Source organism: Rhinolophus sinicus, linkage group LG10, assembly GCF_036562045.2.
Source record: "Rhinolophus sinicus isolate RSC01 linkage group LG10, ASM3656204v1, whole genome shotgun sequence".
NCBI classification, from domain to species: domain Eukaryota; kingdom Metazoa; phylum Chordata; class Mammalia; order Chiroptera; family Rhinolophidae; genus Rhinolophus; species Rhinolophus sinicus.
The window spans coordinates 66,630,093-66,653,467 of NC_133759.1; the positions used below are offsets into that span (position 1 = coordinate 66,630,093).

Sequence of the window (23,375 nt, forward strand, 5' to 3'; positions counted from 1 at the left end):
TCACGTCGGCCACCTCCACGGACACGCTGGCGGTGGCCGACAGCGAAGGCGAGCCCCCGTCCCGCGCGGTCACCACCAATTCATAGACGGACACGCTCTCGCGGTCCAGGGCGCTGTCCAGCACCAGCGAATAATAGTTCTTGAATGTGGACGTGATCTTGAAGGGAACACTGGGCGTTAGAGAACAGGTCACCTGTCCATTGGCACCGGAGTCGCGGTCGGATACACTAATCAACGCAATGACCGTGCTAGTCTGAGTGTCTTCTCTTACTGTGAGAGACAGGGAAGTCACCGTGATCTCAGGAGCGTTATCATTGGCATCTAAGATTTCTACCCAGACTGTACAATGACCTGCCATCAGGGGATTTCCCTTATCTGTGGCCCGTACTTCAATTTCATAAAACTTGTTTTCTTCATAATCTAAAATTCCATTGACTCTCACCTCTCCATTATTTTCATCTATCGTAAATAAGGATTTTCCATTGGGCTTAATCGACATCAAGGAGTATGTTACCTCCCCATTGACTCCTTCATCGCGATCTGTAGCGTTTAACTTTATCACAAAAGTTTCTTTAGCTGCATTTTCCATTAATCTCACCTTGTATTCTGATTGCTCAAATTCTGGATCATTGTCGTTAATATCCAAGACGCGGATGAAAAGCTGAACCGTGCCGGTGAGCTCCGGTTTCCCCCTGTCTACAGCTGTCAGTAGCAAACTAACTTCCGGAGTTTTCTCTCTATCCAGAGGCTTCTTTAATGCAAGTGACAGTCTGTTAGTCGGCTTACTATTTGCTGGTAATTCTAAAGAAAAATACTCATTCTTACTTAGTCTGTAGGTCAATAGAGCATTCTCTCCTATATCCGCATCAGAAGCGCCCTCTAGAGGAAAATGTGAGTCAGGTTGCTTAGATTCAGAAATCAGCAGCTTTTGTTCTCTGAGAGAGAACACCGGTGGATTGTCATTAATATCCTTTATTTCCACCTCCACATGGAAAACCTGCAGCGGTCTCTCCACGATCACCTCCAGGTGGATGCTACACTCCGCGCTCCGCCCGCACAGCTCCTCGCGGTCGATCCGAGAATTCACAAACAAAATGCCATTCTGCAGATTTACCTCCAGAAGGTCCCCGTGGCCTTTGGATGACACCCGGAACAGGCGCGGTACCAGCTCCGCCAGCTCTAGCCCCAGGTCCTGGGCAATGCGGCCCACGAAGGTGCCGTGTTTGACCTCCTCGGGGACCGAGTAGTGGACCTGGCCGCTCCCAGCTTCCCAGAATGCTAAGAGCAGAAGCGACAGCAGCAGTCGCTTAGTGCTCAATCCTCTTTTTAGAGACCGGAACATCGCATACGTCATTGACTTGCAAAATAAGGGTCTTTACACTTACTGTACCACAGACTCCTGTTTCGGGTTTAAAATCTCGCTGAATATTTTATAAGTTTCAAAGGATCCGTTAACAGTAGCGTCCGGCATGATGGAATCGTTCTGTGGTGATTTCCTGGATGTTCAGACCAACCCTTGAATAAACTATTTCCACCGAGCAAAGAGCGACACCTTGTGCCTGAAATTGTGAGTACTGTACACTACATCCAATACCATAGAATTTTAAAGAGAAAAAAATAATTTCCCGTGTTTCATGCTATTTAACCCCAAGATATTATTTCAAAAGTGCTTATTTATGGAATATTCAGATTTTAAGCCATATTAGAACTGATGGTACTTGGGAAATGTCATTTTATTCTTGACTAGCATCAAATTTAAATTTTTGTTCCTATGTTCAATTTAGTTATACAATTTTTCTCTTATCTACATACATATATTAAAGATATTGTTCCTCAGATAAAATATTACCAAATTTGAATTGTTTTATTCTAGTCTCTCTTGTTACTTTGGCTGCTAGGAAACTCAAAGATAAATTTGAAGTCTTAATAACTATTTAGTTTTAAAGTCCTGCATATTGTGTTCTTATCTGTTTGTGCTCTCCTTCTACTCCTATTTCCCTTAGTTCTGATTCCTTATTGTTATTTACATTTAGTTGTGTTCTTGTTGCAAACAACTTTATATCCATTGAAAAACAATAAGAAAAACAAAAATATATTTTTGAATTTAGTAGTTTAGAACATAGAAACCACAAGGGAAAAATCCACTGATGTAGAGGAAATTTGTACTTTATGTAAATTTCATATTCTCATGTAAGTTGCATTGCTAAAAGTATAGCATGAGGTATTAAAATGATACTTTCTGTAATGGGGTCAATGATATGAAAGAAGTTATCTTTAAATTATAAAATGAATTTATTATCACTATGAAATAAATAAAAATCACCATGAAAATGTCTGTACCATATTGGTATTTCCAAGTCACAAACACTGCTTTTTGTTTATCTAGTCAAGATATATCTGTGAGACTAGCTGAACTGTTTCTTTTTGAAAGAATTTTTGGGTTTAAGATCACAATTTATCCAAAACAAGGGAAATGATTTCTAATTATATCTCCTCTGCCTAATAATGCACTAAAAAACACATAGAAAATAATCAAATAATCAAATGGCAAATGATCTTAGTGTTTGTGGAAGTTCAATCTCATAAAATACTAAGTAGAAAGTGGAAATTGTTGAGTTTTTATTGCCTGAAGTTGTAATTTGGTTGCATGTCCTTTGTATTTTCATATAGCCTTGGGATTTAAGGGGGAGGGGGAAGAGAATGCACTGGAAATACTGGAGCAGAAAGTGACTCAGAATAAATAGCACTCTAGCTTGAGTATTTTGTTGTATAGTTTTGATGGTTCATCTCCAATATAAAATACTGTAATGACATACGCAAAAAATACTAGTATATTTATGTTAATATTTTCTTTATCTTGAATATACACATACTTATATGTATATATTCTATTGCTAATTTCATATCTTGTCCACTTTTTTCAAACTTATTCTTTTACTGATATTATTGTTCTTCTAGAACTCTTAAAGTAAATGCAAGATTCTTTCTTTAAAAACTTGTAAAGCAGACTCATCACCTTTTATGACACTGAATTCTGTTACACATAAAACAATCAGTCATATGGGCCTCTAATCAAAATATAACATTACACTAGATAACAGTAGATTTAACATATTTGAAGCCTGTCATATTTATTTTGGAGAAAAGGGAAGCAACAGACCTCCAACCACTTCATTATGGAAATTAGGATTGAGGTGTGACATGCAATGTGGAGTTTTCAAAGGTAGATAGAGAGATGGACATGAGAGTTTACCCAAGAGAGATGATCATATTACATGTCTGAATTAAAATCAGATGTTAATTTAAGAATTATTTTCCAGTAATGTGGTTATTTTGTGAGTAAATGGAGTGACACTGGACAAACACCAAATCTTAAAAGAGTTTTATACATTGTATGAACCAATGACTCATCTTTTGCATTTTGGCTGTGATGTTTCAGATGTCACGATCTCAGCTAGCCCCTTTAGAAGACATTATGCTATTTTTGAACTCATCTTTGGTGATGGGCCTGAGAGCTGGCAATACGCGAATGCCAAGAAGTCACATCAATATCATTGTTAACATTGATTTTGTAAACTCAATTAAAAAGACTGAGCAACTTTGTGCCTGATCTTTACTAAACCAATTTGGTTATTCTTAAGTTCCAACTGTATGTCCTGCTAGTCATGTATTATAGTGCATGGTTTAATGTTCTACTAGTCCTCATCATCCACGAATATTCCATAATAGGTCTGGTACTATTACTTATTGAAAACATAAAACAGAGAAATAAATCTTGAAATCATTCTTGGAAACCCAGGAGGTTCTCCAAAATCAGTAGATTAGAAGTATTATTCAACACTGCATTAACAAAATTATAGGATATACTCAGTGATGTTCACCCTGCTCTATCATGACTTATTCAAGTACACAGTTATTTGATCACAGATCATTTGTTCAGTTGGCACACATCTCTCAGACAACAATAAGACTGAAGAAGACTGAATCTTAAAAGACCTAAACACATGCAAAAATTTTCATGGGAAAAATATACTATTAAAGCTGTATTGAAGTATGCAATTTTGCAAACACATATTGAATCCTTTGTTGATGTTCAGGATCCCAGAAATAATCATATTACCACTTATGTTTGTCCAAAACATTATCCTTATTCACAGTATTAAAAGGACAGGGTCATTTTTGTATGTGTCATTTGACTTTGGTGTTCTGCAAGAACATTACAAACCCCAGTCTTCTAAATTTTCTCATATATTAAATGATTCTTATTTATATCACTTTCAAACAACTGATCCACAGTCCTTATAAGACAACTCTTAAATATTTACCAACTGAATAATACAAATATCTATCCCAATGTGGCATTAACACAAATGATAATGATGATCATGAACTCTTCATGAAAAAAATCACTTAGCCACAAAAATCTTAATTCCTATCTCAGTTATGGCATTGTACAAAATTAATAATGAAGATAATCATGAAGGTTTTTATTCCAAGCAAATCAGAAAGGAGGATTCACCTATATACAGCTTGTACTTGGTTTTCCTAGCCAGAACTATGCCTGATCAGAGAAAAGATTTACTATAGAAAGCTCTACAGTGAATAAAAAGAATGGGTCTGGAATCTAAACGATATGCATTTGAATATCATCTCTATTATGTGCTAGCTGGATGGCAGTGGACAAGACAGACATCGTACTGTCTCTTATCTCATCTTTAAAATTTGAATAGTCACATGTAATTTACAAGTTGTTATAAGAATTAAATGAAATTATGTATTTTAAGCCCTCTAACACCATGTCTAACAAATAGAAATAGCTCGTATCATGGTGGTTTATTACAGTTAGTGACCAATGTTTGTTCTTGTTATTCCATAGCTAAGGATGAAGAGAATTCCAGTACAATAACTAGGGTATGGCTTTTCCTTTACTGAAGATTTCCTAATGTTCATCTTCATGGAAATCATTCTTAAAGAAAATAACTGCTAATGCCTTCTCAGCATTCCTATTAACTTCCCCCTATCTATTATAACATGGTTCTCCTCCCACATGTAAATTATCATATATAATTTATTTCTCCACACAATCCAATTAAGGTGGTCTTTAATTTTATACTGGAGCCAAAAAGAAAAAAATTAACTTCCATGTTACTTGAGTCACACCCTTACAGCCCTAAATACAAGTTCTCTGTGACCTTTTTAAACAATTCACACAAATATAACTTTGTGACAAAAAAATTGTTTGCATCAAATGTATCTAAAGTATACAAGGTTAAATTCTGAAATGCAATAAACAACACCATTGTCAAATGCTAATGCTAAGTGGAAGTGTCAAGTGGAAGCTCTGTGGTTGTTATGCTTAAGTTATTTGAAGAAATGTTATTTTGAAGTCCAAGCAACTCGGTGAACACTGGCAGCAGTTATCACACTTCCTCATACATGGGAAGACTCTCTTAAACTCAAAGCACAAAAAAAGTATGAATTTTCCTGCCCTAAATCATTTCCATACAGCCTCATGACAGGTGCGGTGAATGAAAGAAATATAAGTATGATCAATGCTCAAATAAATCTTCCAAATAAAATAGAGTTCAACAAATTAATCTGGAGAGCAGCAATGGGTTCAACAGGCAATTAGCAAAACTTTCCTTTATATTGGGGAATAAAGGAAAAAAGTCTATCTGAAGTAGATGAAGACTATGAAGAAAATGAGCTTGAAATTATGAGAATTAAAGACAAAAGACAGTGAAGCTATCCCTAAAAATAGGGTAAAACTTCACCCGCTATTTCAAAGACATGCCACCGATTATAAACAAAGTGATTTATAAAATGAGGCCACCTCAACCGCCCATGCCCATTAGTAACAGGTAAATTTACAGATTATAGGAAATTAAGAATTTAAACATGTTTGAACTCAAATTAACTAAATTATGAAGTTATGCATTATTATAACTTTGAATATGTAAATATAATAAATGGAGGATACCACTTAGAGTAAGAAAATGAATAAGAAGAATGAACTTGCGGTAAAAATTGAGAAGTAGAAGAATTAAGCCCTGCCCACACCCTCCATTTCTCATCAGTGATCCTTGCCTCCTTCCGGTCTCACTTAACCGTCCACATCTACAGGAGGCTTTAGCCATCTATTTCATTACTGCTATTACTACAATTATTATTTCTACCAACTAAATAATATTCCTGGTGTATTCATAAAGACTGTGTGAAAAGTAATAGTGTGCTTCCAGTATGCTTTAAAATAAGCTATCGCAAAAAAAAAAAAAAAAAAAAGGCAAAAACCAATATGTTGGTGAATTACTATGCGATTGACATTAAAGGCATGCAATACATCCCAGAGTACTGTACTTACATTCTCGCAAATCTCCTGTTGTTTTCCATTATCTCCACAACTCGAGCAAGGAGGAACACTAGGACTGAAGGCCATGAGGTCGGCCTTGGGCGGGCCCTCCCCAGAGCATACCCTTTGCCGCCTCTGCTGCGAGTACGACCAGCTCCCCACGGCGCTGGAGCACACCAGCGTGGGCTTCCCGGGCCCGCACACGCCCTGGGTGGGCGGCGCCGAGCACCGCAGCGCCGTGTACAGCAGCAGCGTGAGCACCAACAGGCTGGACACCGCGCAGATGGCGATGATCAGGTACACGTTCACATCCACCAGCGCCACCTCTGGGCCCGTGGCCCCCGACGACATCCGCAAGGGGGTCTTCGGCGCCTGGCCGCTGTCCACCAGCGACAGCAGCACGGTGGCGGTAGACACCAGCGCCGGCTCGCCGTGGTCCTTCACCAGCACCAACAGGGGCTGAAGCGGCGCGTCCGCCTCGTCCAGGGCGCGTGTCGTGCTGATCTCGCCCGTGTACAGCCCCACGCGGAACAGGCTGAGCGTGCTCCCCGCCGCCGGCTGCAGCTCATAAGACAGCCACGCGTTGTAGCCCGAGTCCGCGTCCACCGCGCGCACCTTCGCCACCACGTGGCCCGCGCCCATCGACCGCGACACCGGCTGGCTCATCGCGCCGCCCACGCCGCCCGCCCCAGGCGGCAGCAGCGCCGGCGCGTTGTCGTTCTCGTCCAGCACGAACACCTGCAGCGTCACGTTGCTGCCCAGAGGCGGCACGCCCGCGTCGCGCGCGCTCACCTGGAACTGCAGCAGCTCCAGCTCCTCGTGGTCCAGCGGCTGCAGCGCGTACACCTTGCCGCTCTCCGCGTGCACAGACACGTAGCTCGACAGCGCACGCTCGCCCACCCGCCGCTCCACCAGCGAGTAGGACACCAGCGCGTTCTCCTGCGCGTCCGCATCCCGCGCAGACACCGTGAAGATGTGGCAGCCGGGCGGGTTGTTCTCCTTCACGAACACCGTGTACTCGGGCTGCGCGAACGCCGGCGCGTTGTCGTTCACGTCGGCCACCTCCACGGACAGGCTGGCGGTGGCCGACAGCGAAGGCGAACCCCCGTCCCGCGCGGTCACTACTACAGCGTAGTCCGACACGCTCTCGCGGTCCAGGGCGCTGTCCAGCACCAGCGAATAGTAATTCTTGAAGGTGGACACGAGCTTGAATGGGACATGAGGTGTTAGTGAGCAGGTCACCTGTCCGTTCGCGCCAGAGTCACGGTCGGACACGCTGACCAAGGCGATGACAGTGCCCACCTGAGCATCCTCACGCACAGGGAGAGACAGCGAAGTGACAACCACCTCCGGTGAATTATCATTTTCATCCATGATTTCCACTAGGACAGTGCAGTGACCAACCATAGGTGGGTTTCCTTTATCTGTAACATCTACATGAATTTCGTAAGTGCTACTATCCTCAAAGTCAATAGCATCATTTATTCTTATTTCTCCCGTCCTTTCATTTATCTGAAATTTCCTTCTTATGCTAGGTAAAACCAAAGAGCTAAATGAATATATCATTTCTTTGTTTATCTCTTCATCTGCATCAGAAGCATTTAGCCATATTACTAACGTTTGGTTCGCTGAATTTTCATACATCTTAACTTCATAAATGGGTCGGTCAAATACAGGGGCATTATCATTGGCATCCAACACCAAGATCAGCAGAGAAACAGATCCGGTAAGTTCGGGTTTCCCTCCATCAGTTGCCGTTAATAACAACTGAAATTGAGGAGTTTCTTCACGATCCAGCAGTTTTCGTAGAACAAGCACTGGGAATTTGCCTTTGTCTTTTTTGTTTGTAATATCAAGAATGAAAAACTCATTTGGAGTGAGTCTGTAAGTAAGCACTGCATTCTCTCCAACATCCACATCCGATGCGCCTTCTAGCGGAAATCTAGAATCAAGCAGTCGAGATTCGGGTATTGAGAGCTTTTGTTCTGAGACAGAGAACACCGGCGGATTGTCGTTAATGTCCTTCACCTCCACCTCCACGTGGAAAACCTGCAGCGGCCTCTCCACGATCACCTCCAGGTGGATGCTACAGTCCGCGCTCCGCCCGCACAGCTCCTCGCGGTCGATCCGAGAATTCACAAACAAAATGCCATTCTGCAGATTTACCTCCAGAAGGTCCCCGCGGCCTTTGGACGCCACCCGGAACAGGCGCGGTACCAGCTCCGCCAACTCCAGCCCCAGGTCCTGGGCGATGCGGCCCACGAAGGTGCCGTGTTTGGCCTCCTCGGGGACCGAGTAGTGGACCTGGCAGGTCCCGGTCTCCCAGGTTAGGAGGAGCAGAAGAGAAAGCAGCAGGTGCCCAGCTTTCAGGCCGCTGGGTCTGTAGACCAACATCATACATACCTTTCTCCTGTTTTACAAATCTATGAATCAGCGGTCTAGAAGACACACACGCTCCGAATTTTCCTATTCGATTTCTTACATCCAGTTTTATCGAAATGCCTGAGATCTCAGAATGTAGCTCCTTTCTACTCCTTGAGAAACCCAGGATTATGCCTTTGTTCTAAAAGCTATTTTGTGGAAGACCGCGACATCCCGTGGCTTAAATGTGTAAGTACAATTCCATGAGTTTAACAACTTTCCTTTTATTCGTATCTTTTAATTCTATTTTTATGTGTTTGTATCTCTATGGACTCTCAAAGCCTCACATCGTGTCTCTTTTGTAAATAATAACAATCACAGTTGATCCCTAAAGCAGATCCCTAGTGAATGCAGAATCTCAGAGGAGTAATTCTTCCCCTAACGATGTTATCATTTAATTAGCTAAATTTGAAAATACCCTTAATATTTATATAATACTGAGTGTACTTGTATTTCATTGGTAACAAATTTAGGTATCTTCAAGTTCTCACAATTAATTAACTCCTCTTTGTCATTATTTTGAGATTAAATAAACATTATTTAGACACAAATCTCAAGCATCAATTCTCTGTGAGGTGTTTGCAACTTCTAAAAGAGATCTCTAGCTTAAACATCAGAAATTTCTCCATTCATATTCCTATTCTCCAACTTACAAGTTGTGTGACTTAGGGGATATAATTTAACCTCTCTCAGTCTCAGTTTCCACTTTCATAACTTTCATATAATAATAATAATAATAATAATAATAATAATATGGTGGTTGTGTGAATCAAGTGCTTAGGATAGCATCTTAAGGAAAGTGAATGCTTCATAAATGGCAATTATTCTCAAGACTCAATGAAGCCACATTCATTTTCACAATGCTCAAGACCAAAATTGGTTCCTTTAGCAAAATTACTACCAATAGAATATTGTCACTTTACAATGCCTTCATTACTGCTACTGCTTAGGCTCAGTGGTGGTTCCTGTCTTCAAGAAAACAGAAAGGTGCTTTTATTGAAAAATCAGTTATACAGGGAGAAGTTTACTTTTTTATATACATCTTACATGGGCAAAAAAAAACCTTAATTATGATTCTAAATAAATTAATTCAAAAACGCACGATTTCCACTTTCAGAAACAACTGCCTTCATCTTTGTTATATTTAAGCTTTTCAAATATACCAATGCAGTTTTGGAATCATCTAATAGTTTTATCAGTGTCAATAAAGTTTTTCATCACCACCTCCCATAAAAATATTTTCTCTTGCTCTCAAAACATGGAATAAAATATTCAATAACTGAAACTTGCCATGAATATATGTATACTACTGAATAACATGAAATTTCTCTTTTTCCAAAACAGGAAAACTTAATAGGACCTTTGGTCTTATCCAAAGGTTAATTTCTTTACTTTAATGATATTGTGATTTATAAAAGAGCTAGTTTTAAGAGATGGAAATTTTTGAACTCTTTTAGTTGTTATTTGAGCTGAAACTAGAGCAACATTTATGAAGAAGAAAATTTACAGAAATGAGGGTCACTGGGTTCATTAACTTATGTGTGCTACTAAATTTTGTTTTTATACATCTCTACTCCTTTAGAATGATTGGGGTCAAAGTCCATTCAAATGTTGATTTTAACGGTTACTTTTCTAATAAGCATAAACTAAAATGTAACGAGCTGTCTATCTACCCACAATACCAATGTTCATTTTGAGCTACTATCTGGAATCTTAAAATAAGTTTATCAATGATTTATCATCTCAACACAAGATAATGATATAAATGAAACTTCATTCCTGTTAATGTGCATTTTATACCAGGTAATAACATAAATGTCCCCATGTAAATCTCCAATACTGAATAAAAAATAGGGATGAATACTGTCCCCATGTAAATCTCCAATACTGAATAAAAAATAGGATGTAGCTAAACTACATCCCGTCGTATAGTAGGCATTTGCTTTGCCAAGCATCTCCATAGGGCTATTGGAACTAAAACTTCAGTTGGATAAGAATCACCTGGAGTGTTGTAAATATGTAAATTTGCCAGTCCCACTTATTTTAGAAATTCTGAGATGGAGTCAGGGAACCAGGACTTGAGGTATTGCTAATGCAGTTGGCATTATCAGATCTAAGAACAGGCTGACCCCAATTTGCCTGAGATATGCTCTATTAATGCTGTAGTCTTGTATACTTATTTATAATGCCTGTTTTACTTGCAAATGTGTCTGAGATTGGCTTATAACTTAGATAGCTAGCCTTATTTAGAAACTACAATTTAGAGACTGGCATACTCATAGAGGGGCTTCATTATTTGTTTCATTATTCTGGCTTGAATTGAAGACTGTTACCTACTGAAGCACAGAGGGACAGCTATTAGGCACAGTAATTAAGTGTCTTCCATACTTTCACCGCTTCATTTTGAACTTCCCAGCTTTTTCAATCCTAACCTCCCTGAATCCCAGTGTGCTCATACTTCCTGATGACCCCAAAAATAAATTCATTACTAAGATGTTCACTGATCTTTTGAAAATTTGCATATGATGACAGCCCATATCTGGGAGATAATAAAGATTAATATAAAAGACTAAATAACCAATTATATCAATATAGACATCAATAATAAATAATACAATTTGTAATTATAGAAGACATAGTAAGTACTTAAATAATACTAACTCTAAGAGATTAGAGGTGGGGTTTAGGGGGGAAATGACATTTCTAGCAGTCCTTCATCAATATAACGTAACTAAATACCTTGGCCCGAGTTTACCTGGCATATGGAATCTGACCAAAGTGCAAGGACAGAGATATTTGAAAGTATGTCTGGATTTAGTCATTGATTTAAGGTGAGTTGTGCTGACAGACATAGACAGGTTTGACCACAGAAGTTCAGAAAATATTCAAATTTTGAAAGAAATAAAATGAAAAAAGATATTGTTTTGTAGCATATACCAAACATGTGTCCTATAGGGTAAAATAAAAAATTACTGAGATATTTTAAGTGAATTTTGCTTACATTTTATGGTTATATTGTGGCTTTATTCTCAATGCCACTCTGACCTTGTAAAATACCTAACACAATAAAAAATAAAACACATGAATAGAAATACAAATCATATCACAAAAACTCAACATAAGGACTAAGGAAGCTTATAAAATATAAATTAGAAAATAAAATAAAAGCATGAACTAATTATAAGAGTGTGGAGAACCAGCAACTTGAAAGTCCCAAATCACAATTCAGGAAATAATAAGTTTAACATCCTCATCTAAACTGGTAGAGGTAATTTTTTAAGTTCCAGAGGATGAATTTCAAGAGAATTCAACGGGTAGAATGTAGGCAGATCTTTAATGCCCAAGCATTATGTCACTAACAGAAAATTTCAATGAAAAGAAAAAAGTCTTCTTGAGGAAAGAAAGTACAGGTCAGCAAGTATTTTTTCCAATATCAGTATTTTTTCCAAAATATATTTTTCCAATATATTTCCTGAAATATTAATTTCAAGACATTTTCTAAGTGTAAAAAGATTCTAAATCAACATTTTCTTAAGATCTACATTGTTAGACATATAAAAACATATTTTACACAAGTTTGAATGAGAGTTATATTTGTAATATTTATTGTCAGAACTAGATTCCTAAAGTTAAAGCACGTGTATTCTGGGGTATACTGGAAGTTAGTCACTGAAATTATAGACACTGAGTAGTGCTGGCCAACCATATCTCTAGACCATCTCCATCCAGAGAAAAGTAGAAAACTACAGAGTTGACAAGGTAACAGTTACTACTTATTTCTGCTATGAGGTTTCTTATAAACAGTGGAATTAGACTAAAATAGTATGCACACTTTAGAAATGAATAAATAATAAAATGGTGTTGAAGTTTACTTAATGTGTAACAACTAAATTTATTTTCACCAAATAGTTCTCAGGTACAGTGAAAGCATTGCTTTAGTAATTCAACATGACTCCCATAACAGGTTTTAAATAAGTTGATTCAGTACTCAACAAATACCCATTCAACGTATGGTTTATCATGATTCTCATTTGGAAGTGGAAACACAAAATTAGCTATAAACTTAAGATTCACTTTCTGGTAATACAATTTTAAATTCTGGCATATCTCTAAAATAAAAACTATTTTAATTAAACTCCTATGGGTATATAATTTAATATATACCCATATGGGTAATAAGAATATTTTCAAGACTAAATAAATAAGTATAATAATAAATAAACTATAGGAACAACCCACCTTCCCAGAGGATTCCAAAGAAGCATGTGGATCTCCCGTTCCATCTATAGATCCAGGACAGGGAGGAAGGCTGGGGCTGAAGGCCATGAGGTCGGCCTTGGGCGGGCCCTCCCCAGAGCACACCCTCTGCCGCCTCTGCTGCGAGTACGACCAGCTCCCCACGGCGCTGGAGCACACCAGCGTTGGCTTCCCGGGCCCGCACACGCCCTGGGTAGGCGGCGCCGAGCACCGCAGCGCCGTGTACAGCAGCAGCGTGAGCACCAACAGGCTGGACACAGCGCAGATGGCGATGATCAGGTACACGTTCACATCCACCAGAGCCGTGTCCACGCTCGCAGCGCCAACTGACATCCGCGAGGGGGTCTTCGACGCCTGGCCGCTGTCCACCAGCGACAGCAGCACGGTGGCGGTAGACACCAGCGCCGGCTCGCCGTGGTCTTTCACCAGCACCAGCAGGCGCTGGCGCGGCGCGTCCGCCTCATCCAGGGTGCGCGTCGTGCTGATCTCGCCCGTGTACAGCCCCACGCGGAACGGACTGAGCGCGCCCCCCGCTAACCGCTGCAGCTCGTAAGACAGCCACGCGTTGTAGCCCGAGTCTGCGTCCACCGCGCGCACCTTCGCCACCACGTGTCCCGCACCCACGGACCGCGACACCAGCTGGCTCATCGCACCACCCACGCCGCCCGCCCCAGGCGGCAGCAGCGCGGGCGCGTTGTCGTTCTCGTCCAGCACGAACACCTGCAGCGTCACGTTGCTGCCCAGAGGCGGCACGCCCGCGTCGCGCGCGCTCACCTGGAACTGCAGCAGCTCCAGCTCCTCGTGGTCCAGCGGCTGCAGCGCGTACACCTGGCCGCTCTCCGCGTGCACAGACACGTAGCTCGACAGCGCACGCTCGCCCACCCGCCGCTCCACCAGCGAGTAGGACACCAGCGCGTTCTCCTGCGCGTCCGCATCCCGCGCAGACACCGTGAAGATGTGGCAGCCGGGCGGGTTGTTCTCCTTCACGAACACGGTGTACTCGTGCTGCGCAAACGGCGGCGCGTTGTCGTTCACGTCGGCCACCTCCACGGACACGCTGGCGGTGGCCACAGCGAGCGAGCCCCGTCCCGCGGTCACCACCAGTTCATAGTCCGACACGCTCTCGCGGTCCAGGGCGCTGTCCAGCACCAGCGAATAGTAATTCTTGAAGGTGGATACCAGTTTGAAGGGAACATGGGGTGTTAGTGAGCAGGTCACCTGTCCGTTCGCTCCAGAATCTCTGTCAGACACGTTAATCAAGGTTATGACTGTGCCCGGAGCATCCTCTGATATAGCTAGAGACAGGAAGAGACAGTCAACTGTGGGGCATTGTCATTAGCGTCCACAACTTCCACAAGAACTGTACAGTGACCAGCCAAGGGTAGGAAGCCTTTATCAATCGCCTCTTGAATTTTGTAGGCATCGTTTTCTTCAAAATCGATATGTCCAATTGCTAGAATTTCTCCACTTAAGGGGTCTATGTAGAACTTAGACTTTACACCTGGGGAAATATCACTGGAAAATGAGTAAATAATGTCCCCATTCAAGTCTTCATCTAAATCCGAGGCATTAAGTTTAATTACCAACGTTCCATTAGGAACATTTTCTGGTAATTTCACCGCATAGAATGTTCTATCGAAAGCAGGGGCGTTGTCATTGGCATCTAGCACAGTGACGAGCAACTGAACGGTGCCAGTCAGCTCAGGTTTGCCTCTGTCAGTGGCTATGAGCAGTAAAAAAATCTCCGGAGCTTCTTCCCTATCTAAATGTTTCCGTAATACAAGTCCAAGAGGTTTTACCTGTTCGCAGGTAGTCGGAACGTCCAAAGAGAAATGCTCATTGGAGCTCAGTCTGTAAGTCAGCAAAGCATTCTCCCCGATATCTGCATCGGATGCGCCCTCTAGTGGAAACCGAGAGTCAAGCGGCCTGGATTCCGCAATGAACAGATTCTTTTGCGTTCCCGGGAACATAGGCGGATTGTCGTTAATGTCCTTCACTTCCACCTCCACATGGAAAACCTGCAGCGGCCTCTCCACGATCACCTCCAGGTGGATGCTACACACCGTGCTCCGCCCGCACAGCTCCTCGCGGTCGATCCGAGAATTCACAAACAACATGCCATTCTGCAGATTTACCTCCAGGAGGTCCCCGCGACCTTTGGACGCCACCCGGAACAGGCGCGGCACCAGCTCCGCCAGCTCCAGCCCCAGGTCCTGGACGATGTGGCCCACGAAGGTGCCGTGTTTGGCCTCCTCCGGGACCGAGTAGTGGACCTGGCCGCTCCCAGCCTCCCAGGCTGTGAGAATTATAGTAAACAGCAGCAGTAGATGCCTGTCCCCCTGGTCACCTCGATTGGAGTCCACCATTTCAAATTTTTGTGTTTTTTTTTAACTCTAAGCAGAATGGTTTCTCTCAAAATTTATAGGAATCTTCTTATCCCTTCTTTACCATCCTGATTTGCTCTCCATTGTTAAACTTCCGGATAGTGTAACAGCGTGGAGAGTCGTTCCAATGTGAAAGGGATGACTTAGTTTTGTCTTGATGAGAGAATTTCGCGGTAAAGAGCGACATCATGTGGCCCAAATAGTAAGTACGAAGTACAAAAATCAACTTTATATTAAGATACAAAGTTTTATTTCAACCTCTGAATTTTTTCCTTTATTTTTGTTAAAGGAAACATTCTCATTCTTGCTGAAGGCATTCATAGGAAACTTCTGAATGTTTAGTGTGACCATAATTGTGGTTTCCTTATGCCTTGATTATGTTTTTCCACAAAGTTTTAAAATAAAGATTAAAATTTAAGTGACAATAAAGCAAATTGTGTTAGTAACACTAAGTTTTAAAATCCTGTGTTCAGATTCAGGAAACTGTATTTTCTTAGATTTCTGTTAAGAAAACTCATGGTCTCTCTTGGGATCCAGGATTCAAAAATCTACTAATGGAAGAAAAACTTTAAAAGGTTGTTTGTTTTTAGGAAGCAAGGAATATAAGCAATTCATTCATTTATTTTTCTTAAGAAAACACAATGATAGGCTTGGGGATATATGTAGAGGTGTAATTTATATTAACTGAATTTTGTGAGAAGAAAGTATTCTGAGTTTCTGAGTCTCTTTTCATCAGAGACTATTCAGAGAATCAGAAAGTATTCTGAGTCTCTTTTCATCAGAATTTATGTATTCTTTTTCAGGAGTTTATGGTCCTTATATCTCTTTATTCTTTCCATCCTTTCTAAGCCTCATGTTTTTATGAATAATCACGGTTTTTACAATCTCCAATACCATTTAGATTATTTATTTTACAATATAACTTTATTTCATTAGATAAATGTTGGTACTCATCTGTCATACTCAGAGCAGTATTTAATCAAGACTGGGGTGTTTTATCCTTTTTAGTTCTAGTACTTAACAGAGCAAGTTTTTTAAAAAAATGTTTCACTCTCATGTTCCTAACTGTAAGTAAAATAATTACATCTGCATTCAAATGCTTTCCAAGTTTGACACCTGCCTAAAGGAGTTTTAAATATTGCTGCTATCTTGGATTATTGAAATTGCTTCTGTGTCATCTTGTCACAACCTCATTTATTCTTCACTTAATCCTGACAGTCATCTTCCTGAAAAACACCTTTTATTCCTATTGCTTAACACTTTTTGATACAAGCTTTCAATGGGCATTAGAGATGAATTAAACTTTCTTACGGTAGTACTCAACGTTACCCAAGATATTTTTCTCATATTGTTTTTTCCTGCCTTATCTCATACTCTTTCCTATGAAAACCATGTTTTGACGAAAGCAAACTATTCTCTGTTTCCAGGCACATGTGGTATTTTCTGTGTACTCATTCACTTAATTCCATTGTTCTCAAGAATACTTATGACACTCAATACTCTCCCAGGGGAAACTTCTCCATTTTAATACCACTAAAAACATCATAACTTTTGAAAGGCTCCTTCAACAAAGGAAATAGGCATATCTTTCTTTTCATTTCCAATCACAGTGATTCACATTTCTTGCACCTCTTGTAATATTCTGCCTTCTAAAATGGTCATATTTATGTGTGATGTGTATCTTTAATTTTTGACAAACTTCTTGAAGCCAGGCAATGGGTCTTGTTAATTCAATGAGACTTGGCTCATTATCATGCTCTTAGAGACCCACCTAGAACCTTTTAAAAATGGTTACTCAAGAGTGATGGTTATGGTTCTTTGCTATTTCCTAAAACAGCATTTGGTTTTTAAGGTTGTTATATCTAACTAGCTATACAAATGACACTCTTTATTGATAACCATAGCCTATTTTGTCACTTTTAAGTATGTGTTTTAAAATTATTGTATGCTTACATATTTTTAAAAAACAGAAAATACTGTTAATGGTTTTTGCCATTTCAAGAATGGAAAATGAACACATTGGGGAGCATAAACCCCAAGTAAGTCCTCAGATGTCGGACCTTGGGCAACTTTTAAATGCGGGAAACTACACCATTCCAATTAAACATAGTCTTTTTTGAATCCAAGCATCTTTTCCATTGCCAAAGTCTTAATTCAATTTTCAACTTTAAAAAACCAATTTTAAATTATTTTTTCAGTGTAGTACTCGGCATTCAAAACGTTAGAGTCATCTTGGATTAATTTGGTAATTATGATCTCCCTATGAATAACAAAACATGTAATGTTTACATAAAATTAAAATAATAGGAAGCCATACTGACAACTTTGACATTTTAGATTTTACTATACCTCTTCAGAAAATAATACGTAATTTTACTCAGCATTTACTATTTAGCTAATACTATTATGGTACCTTATAAGTATCAATTTACTAAATACTTACAATTCTTTGTGATAGATACTACTGTCAATCATTCCAACTTTACAGGTAGAAAAGTTGGAATTATACAATTCCAACTGAGAGGTTAAACAATTATCCATGCTGCACAAAACAAATTGGTAGGGATGGAATTTAGGCAAGGAAGGATGGCTTCAAAACTCATGACACTTAACACTAGGATCTGCTGCTTTTGTGTAGAGAAATAGTGACTAGTTAAAATCATAATATGGAAAGAACAAGTGAAAGTATTAAGTTAGAAGATATAGCTCTCCATAAAAAGAAATCCAAATAAAACTCAAACACAAACAAATTTGCAGTGTCTCAGGAACACAGATTTTATGTGGATTTATTTGATCAAAGTCCAAATTCCCTTAAATTACTATTTCTCCCATGTTTGGATGCCTGACAAACTGAGCAATAACATGGGTGTCACATGGTAACTAAGAGTATTAAATCTCCCCTTTCACACCTTCATCCAGATCAAAAGTACTCAGTCTGATAACTAATGTCTGTCATTTTTTCCCAAATGGTTTAAAGGACCAACAATAAATGAACACTACAGCCTTTGGAATCACCGGGTCCAAAGGGGAATCTAGAGAATAAGATAAGATGGACAGAGTCCTTACACAAAATGGATAACTTGAAAGTGTTGGCTAAGTAAAATTTACCAGCCAAAAAGAAGAAAAGAAAAATAGAAAGGGTAAAAGAATAAGTAAAAGTGTTAAAATGTCAATATATTATTTTTAAATGACAAAATGAGAGATAACTCTCCTGAAGTTCAGATGAAAAGCTGTAATTCTACAGAATTAATTGGAAAAAATACTATTTATGCCAATTAAAAAATAGACAAGAAATAGATATATTCAAGTATTTTGAGTCTGAAGACAAAAAAATCTTAAGGTGTAGAATGATGTTAATAATGTCTAATTCTACTATAAACTAAGACAGATAACAAACCAACCCGAAATTAATATAAATAATATTTTTTTAAAAAGATTAATAACAATAAGATAATTAAAAGAAAAAGATGTATAGAATGTGGAAATATTCAAATATTTAAGAAGGAAACTGTAAAGAGAAACACTGGAAAACAACTATAATATTTCAAAATAATTAATAACTGTTAATTATGAAAATTGAGACTTACTTTGGCATAATGATCGTCATTTAAATCATGATGTTCGCCCAAATCCGCCACTACTGGACAGGGAGGTAGACTGGGGCTGAAGGCCATGAGGTCGGCCTTGGGCGGGCCCTCCCCAGAGCACACCCTCTGCCGCCTCTGCTGCGAGTACGACCAGCTCCCCACGGCGCTGGAGCACACCAGCGTGGGCTTCCCGGGCCCGCACACGCCCTGGGAGGGCGGCGCCGAGCACCGCAGCGCCGTGTACAGCAGCAGCGTGAGCACCAACAGGCTGGACACCGCGCAGATGGCGATGATCAGGTACACGTTCACATCCACTAGAGCCGTGTCCACGCTCGCGACGCCGACCGACATTCGCGAGGGGGTCTTCGGCGCCTGGCCGCTGTCCACCAGCGACAGCAGCACGGTGGCTGTAGACACCAGCGCCGGCTCGCCGTGGTCCTTCACAAGCACCAGCAGGCGCTGGCGCGGCGCGTCCGCCTCGTCCAGGGTGCGCGTCGTGCTGATCTCGCCCGTGTACAGCCCCACGCGGAACGGGCTGCGCGCGCCCCCCGCTGACGGCTGAAGCTCATAAGACAGCCACGCGTTGTAGCCCGAGTCCGCGTCCACCGCGCGCACCTTCGCCACCACGTGGCCCGCGCCCACCGACCGCGACACCAGCTGGCTCATCGCGCCGCCCACGCCGCCCGCCCCAGGCGGCAGCAGCGCCGGCGCGTTGTCGTTCTCGTCCAGCACGAACACCTGCAGCGTCACGTTGCTGCCCAGAGGCGGCACGCCCGCGTCGCGCGCGCTCACCTGGAACTGCAGCAGCTCCAGCTCCTCGTGGTCCAGCGGCTGCAGCGCGTACACCTTGCCGCTCTCCGCGTGCACAGACACGTAGCTCGACAGCGCACGCTCGCCCACCCGCCGCTCCACCAGCGAGTAGGACACCAGCGCGTTCTCCTGCGCGTCGGCGTCCCGCGCAGACACCGTGAAGATGTGGCAGCCGGGCGGGTTGTTCTCCTTCACGAACACCGTGTACTCGGGCTGCGCGAACGCCGGCGCGTTGTCGTTCACGTCGGCCACCTCCACGGACACGCTGGCGGTGGCCGACAGCGAAGGCGAGCCCCGTCCCGGTCACCACCAGTTCATAGTCCGACACGCTCTCGCGGTCCAGGGCGCTGTCCAGCACCAGCGAATAGTAATTCTTGAAGGTGGACACCAGCCTGAAGGGGCCGTGGGGCATCAGGTAGCAGGTCACCTGCCCGTTGACACCAGCATCTTGGTCGGACACGCTGATTAAGGCAATCACGGTACCGAGTGGAGCGTCCTCCTTGACTGGAAGGGACAACGAAGTCAAGGAAATCTGAGGGACATTATCATTAATATCTAACACTTTTACCAAAATTGTACAATGACCTGCCATCGGTGGGTGGCCTCTGTCCGTGGCGTCAATACGGATTTTATAGGAATTCACTTTTTCAAAATCCAGATTCTTTCGAATTGTTATTTCTCCACTATTTGTATCTATGCTAAACTGGTCAATAACCATTGGTGGAACAAGTCTATTAAAAGAGTAAGAAATCTTCTGATTATCTCCTTCGTCGGGATCAGAAGCATTCAATCTGATAACTATTGTTCCGTTGTCTGAGTTTTCGAATATTCTTACTTCGTATTCAGGCTGTTCGAAACTGGGAGCATTGTCATTTACGTCCAGCACAGTGACCAGCAGCTGAACTGTGCCAGTGAGCTCAGGTTTGCCTCCGTCAATGGCCGTCAAGACTAAGTTATGTTCAGGAGTTTCCTCTCGGTCCAAAGACTTCCTTAACACGAGTCCAATTTGTGTACTGTCATCACTGTTTGTTTTCACATCTAGTACGAAGTATTCACTGGAACTCAATTCATAGGTTAAAATGGAATTTGAGCCAACATCCTCATCCGTCGCGCCCTCTAGTGGAAACAGAGAATCTGGCAGCCTTGATTCGTAAATCAGCACTCTTTGTTCCTTCACCAGGAACACAGGTGGATTGTCATTAATATCTTTCACTTCTACCTCCACATGGAAAATCTGCAGCGGCCTCTCCACGATCACCTCCAGGTGGATGCTGCACTCCAGGCTCCGCCCGCACAGGTCCTCACGGTCGATCCGAGAATTCACAAACAAAATGCCATTCTGCAGATTTACCTCCAGAAGGTCCCCGTGGCCTTTGGACGCCACCCGGAACAGGCGCGGCACCAGCTCCGCCAGCTCCAGCCCCAGGTCCTGGACGATGCGGCCAACGAAGGTGCCGTGTTTGGCTTCCTCGGGGACCGAGTAGTGGACGTGGCCGCTCCCAGCCTCCCAGACTTCAAGGAGCAGAAGCGAGAGCAGCAAACACCGTGATCCCAGTCGGCCTTCCGGGTTAATAACCATGTCAAATACTTGTTTTATTTCCATAAGAATACCTTCTCTCGGCATTAAGATGACATACTGTATGATCCGAGTCTGTTAATCCAATTCTTCTGCGCCCGCCATCATTCAGCACTCGTGGAAGGATGCAGTAAGTAATGGGAGGAATGTGTTTGGATAACAGCTAGATGTAACTTCATGGTAAACAGCGACATCATGCGGCTTCAAAGGGTAAGCAAGAAATGATTCTCAAAACCGTGCTATGCTATGTAATTCTTCAAAGTAAAAAACAATTCTTTTGCCTTATTTTAATAGTAAATCTACTCATGTTTGTAATTTGCAGAGTCAGTTTAATATCTTTTGATGTCTTTTATTAGGGTAGGATAAGAGATCAAATTATTCATAATGAAACAACTTTCCTCTCAATAATTTAAACAGTTATCGAGCAGTTTAAAGAATTTAAGTGTGATTGGAAGTAGGTGTGGGAATTAGAAATACAAACTACCCTACACACTTTATGTAGAGAAAAAACATGCACATATATTTCTGTCACAGGACATGCTGTTATATTTTGCTCTGGGGAAAGAATGTAATTTTAAATTAACAAATTTTATCCAAAATTTAAAAACCTTATAGATTATTGAAGTCCACTCTTTCTTGTTCAATGAATATCAAATACTCCTACAGATGTTTCTTCTATTTAATAATGGAAAATAAAAATTTTAGTGTATATTCTTTACATTTAATTTCCCTGCAGTTTATATTAGGCCTCCCCCTCAAAACATTTCCCTTCACATACCTCTCCATCATTGCAAATTCTAGTGGAGTTTCTACCCATTGTTCTTTGTTGCTCTGATCTTTCAGCTGTTCCTGAATGACCTCATCCTTTTCTCTTAATCGCAACCTTTTACATGCTTTCCTTTAAGTGTTCTCATCACTTCCAACATTTCAAATAAGTTTTATTGAAAGTATTCCCAAACTTATAGCTTCTCCCTTCTTTCTATGGTTATAACTGTCATTTTCACCCATACATGTTGGTGATTCCTAGAAAATAATTTAATTACAATTTTAAGATTATGAAGAGAAATCATTAATAATCCCCAAATTCAAACCCTTGAAATTCTCATTTTCTTTTAATGGCATGAACATTCTACATGTCACCAATATGAATTTTTAATACCCCTTTTCCTCACCTGTCCTATTCAAAGTGTGCCTACAGTCCATGTGTCTTTTCACACACCACCGTATTTATCTTCATGGCTAGTTTTCACTGAATTTCACTAAACACAGAAATTCTAAGACATTAGTATCACTTCTATGTGACCTGATATGTGATCACAAGCCAACAATTCGAGTGTTATTTTCAACTACTCTCCAGTGTGAATTATGTTTTGCAGATAATATACATCACTTGCTTGTCTTCTTCCTCAATACAATTTTTGGTCAAGCTGTTTTATAAAATTACCTCCATCTTTACCTGTAAAAATGTTACCCTCATATTAAAGTAAAGCCAAAATGTCAATTTCACTATGAATTCATCCTTAACATCATCAACTGGAGGTGATTAAACTCTTTCTCAAAGGGGGAAAATAAGAATCACTCAAAAGACTTTCAAATGGACACATGTCAACACCACCTTCTTTCAAAATTCTGATACACTTGTAAAATCCTCACAGACAACTGTAATACAAAGCTTCCCCCAAAAGTTCCAGCTTAAAATAATTAACCTAGATCTATGAGGATGTAGTAGTCCTTATCATTGCAGGTTTGTTTTTTTCATAAGCAAAGAGTTCTTTTGCTAACCAATAATAATCCCTAAAACAAACGGGTTCCTTTGCTTGAGGGAAGATTAGCCTTGAAAAAAGATGTATTGACCTGCAGTTTTATTGTTGAAGATTTTCTGGTAGTGGTTAAGGTTTTTCAAAAAATTTGCCCTAAGTGAAGAGTCTTCAATTTTCAACTTTCAAATTAGTTAATTAAAGTTAAGTATCAAATCTATCACTCCATTGCGG

At 41.1% G+C, this 23,375-nt stretch overlaps 4 protein-coding genes across 4 annotated transcripts in view; all 4 read right to left on the reverse strand.

Moving 5' to 3' along the window:
• The window catches only part of LOC141567344 (protocadherin alpha-11-like), a 5,294-nt gene extending 3,709 nt beyond the window's left edge, over positions 1 to 1,585 (reverse strand). Inside the window, exon 1 of the mRNA XM_074314090.1 lies at positions 5 to 1,585. Coding sequence (XP_074170191.1) covers positions 5 to 1,354 — 1,350 coding nt within the window. The 5' untranslated portion in view covers positions 1,355 to 1,585. The remainder of the gene's footprint in view (positions 1 to 4) is intronic.
• A 4,160-nt stretch (positions 1,586 to 5,745) lies between these two features.
• On the reverse strand, positions 5,746 to 8,891 carry LOC141567345 (protocadherin alpha-10-like). Its single transcript, XM_074314091.1, has 2 exons — positions 6,362 to 8,891; positions 5,746 to 5,751 (listed from the first exon to the last, which is right to left on the reverse strand). Exons 1-2 carry the CDS (start codon positions 8,744 to 8,746, stop codon positions 5,746 to 5,748), a joined length of 2,391 nt encoding a protein of 796 aa, XP_074170192.1. The 5' UTR covers positions 8,747 to 8,891.
• Positions 8,892 to 12,751: 3,860 nt separating this feature from the next.
• On the reverse strand, positions 12,752 to 15,530 carry LOC141567346 (protocadherin alpha-7-like). The gene is given in 2 exon segments (XM_074314092.1): positions 12,752 to 14,334; positions 14,337 to 15,530. Coding segments are annotated over 2 exon segments (2,640 nt in total). The 5' UTR covers positions 15,394 to 15,530.
• A 3,413-nt stretch (positions 15,531 to 18,943) lies between these two features.
• LOC141567249 (protocadherin alpha-6-like) lies at positions 18,944 to 21,563 on the reverse strand. The gene is given in 2 exon segments (XM_074313298.1): positions 18,944 to 20,103; positions 20,105 to 21,563. Coding segments are annotated over 2 exon segments (2,457 nt in total). The 5' UTR covers positions 21,433 to 21,563; the 3' UTR covers positions 18,944 to 18,974.
• Positions 21,564 to 23,375: the final 1,812 nt, after the last annotated feature.

Excerpts from the sequence above, each read along its gene's own strand:
- LOC141567345 (XM_074314091.1), bottom strand. The coding sequence starts at position 8,746 with ATGATGTTGGTCTACAGACCCAGCGGCCTGAAAGCTGGGCACCTGCTG.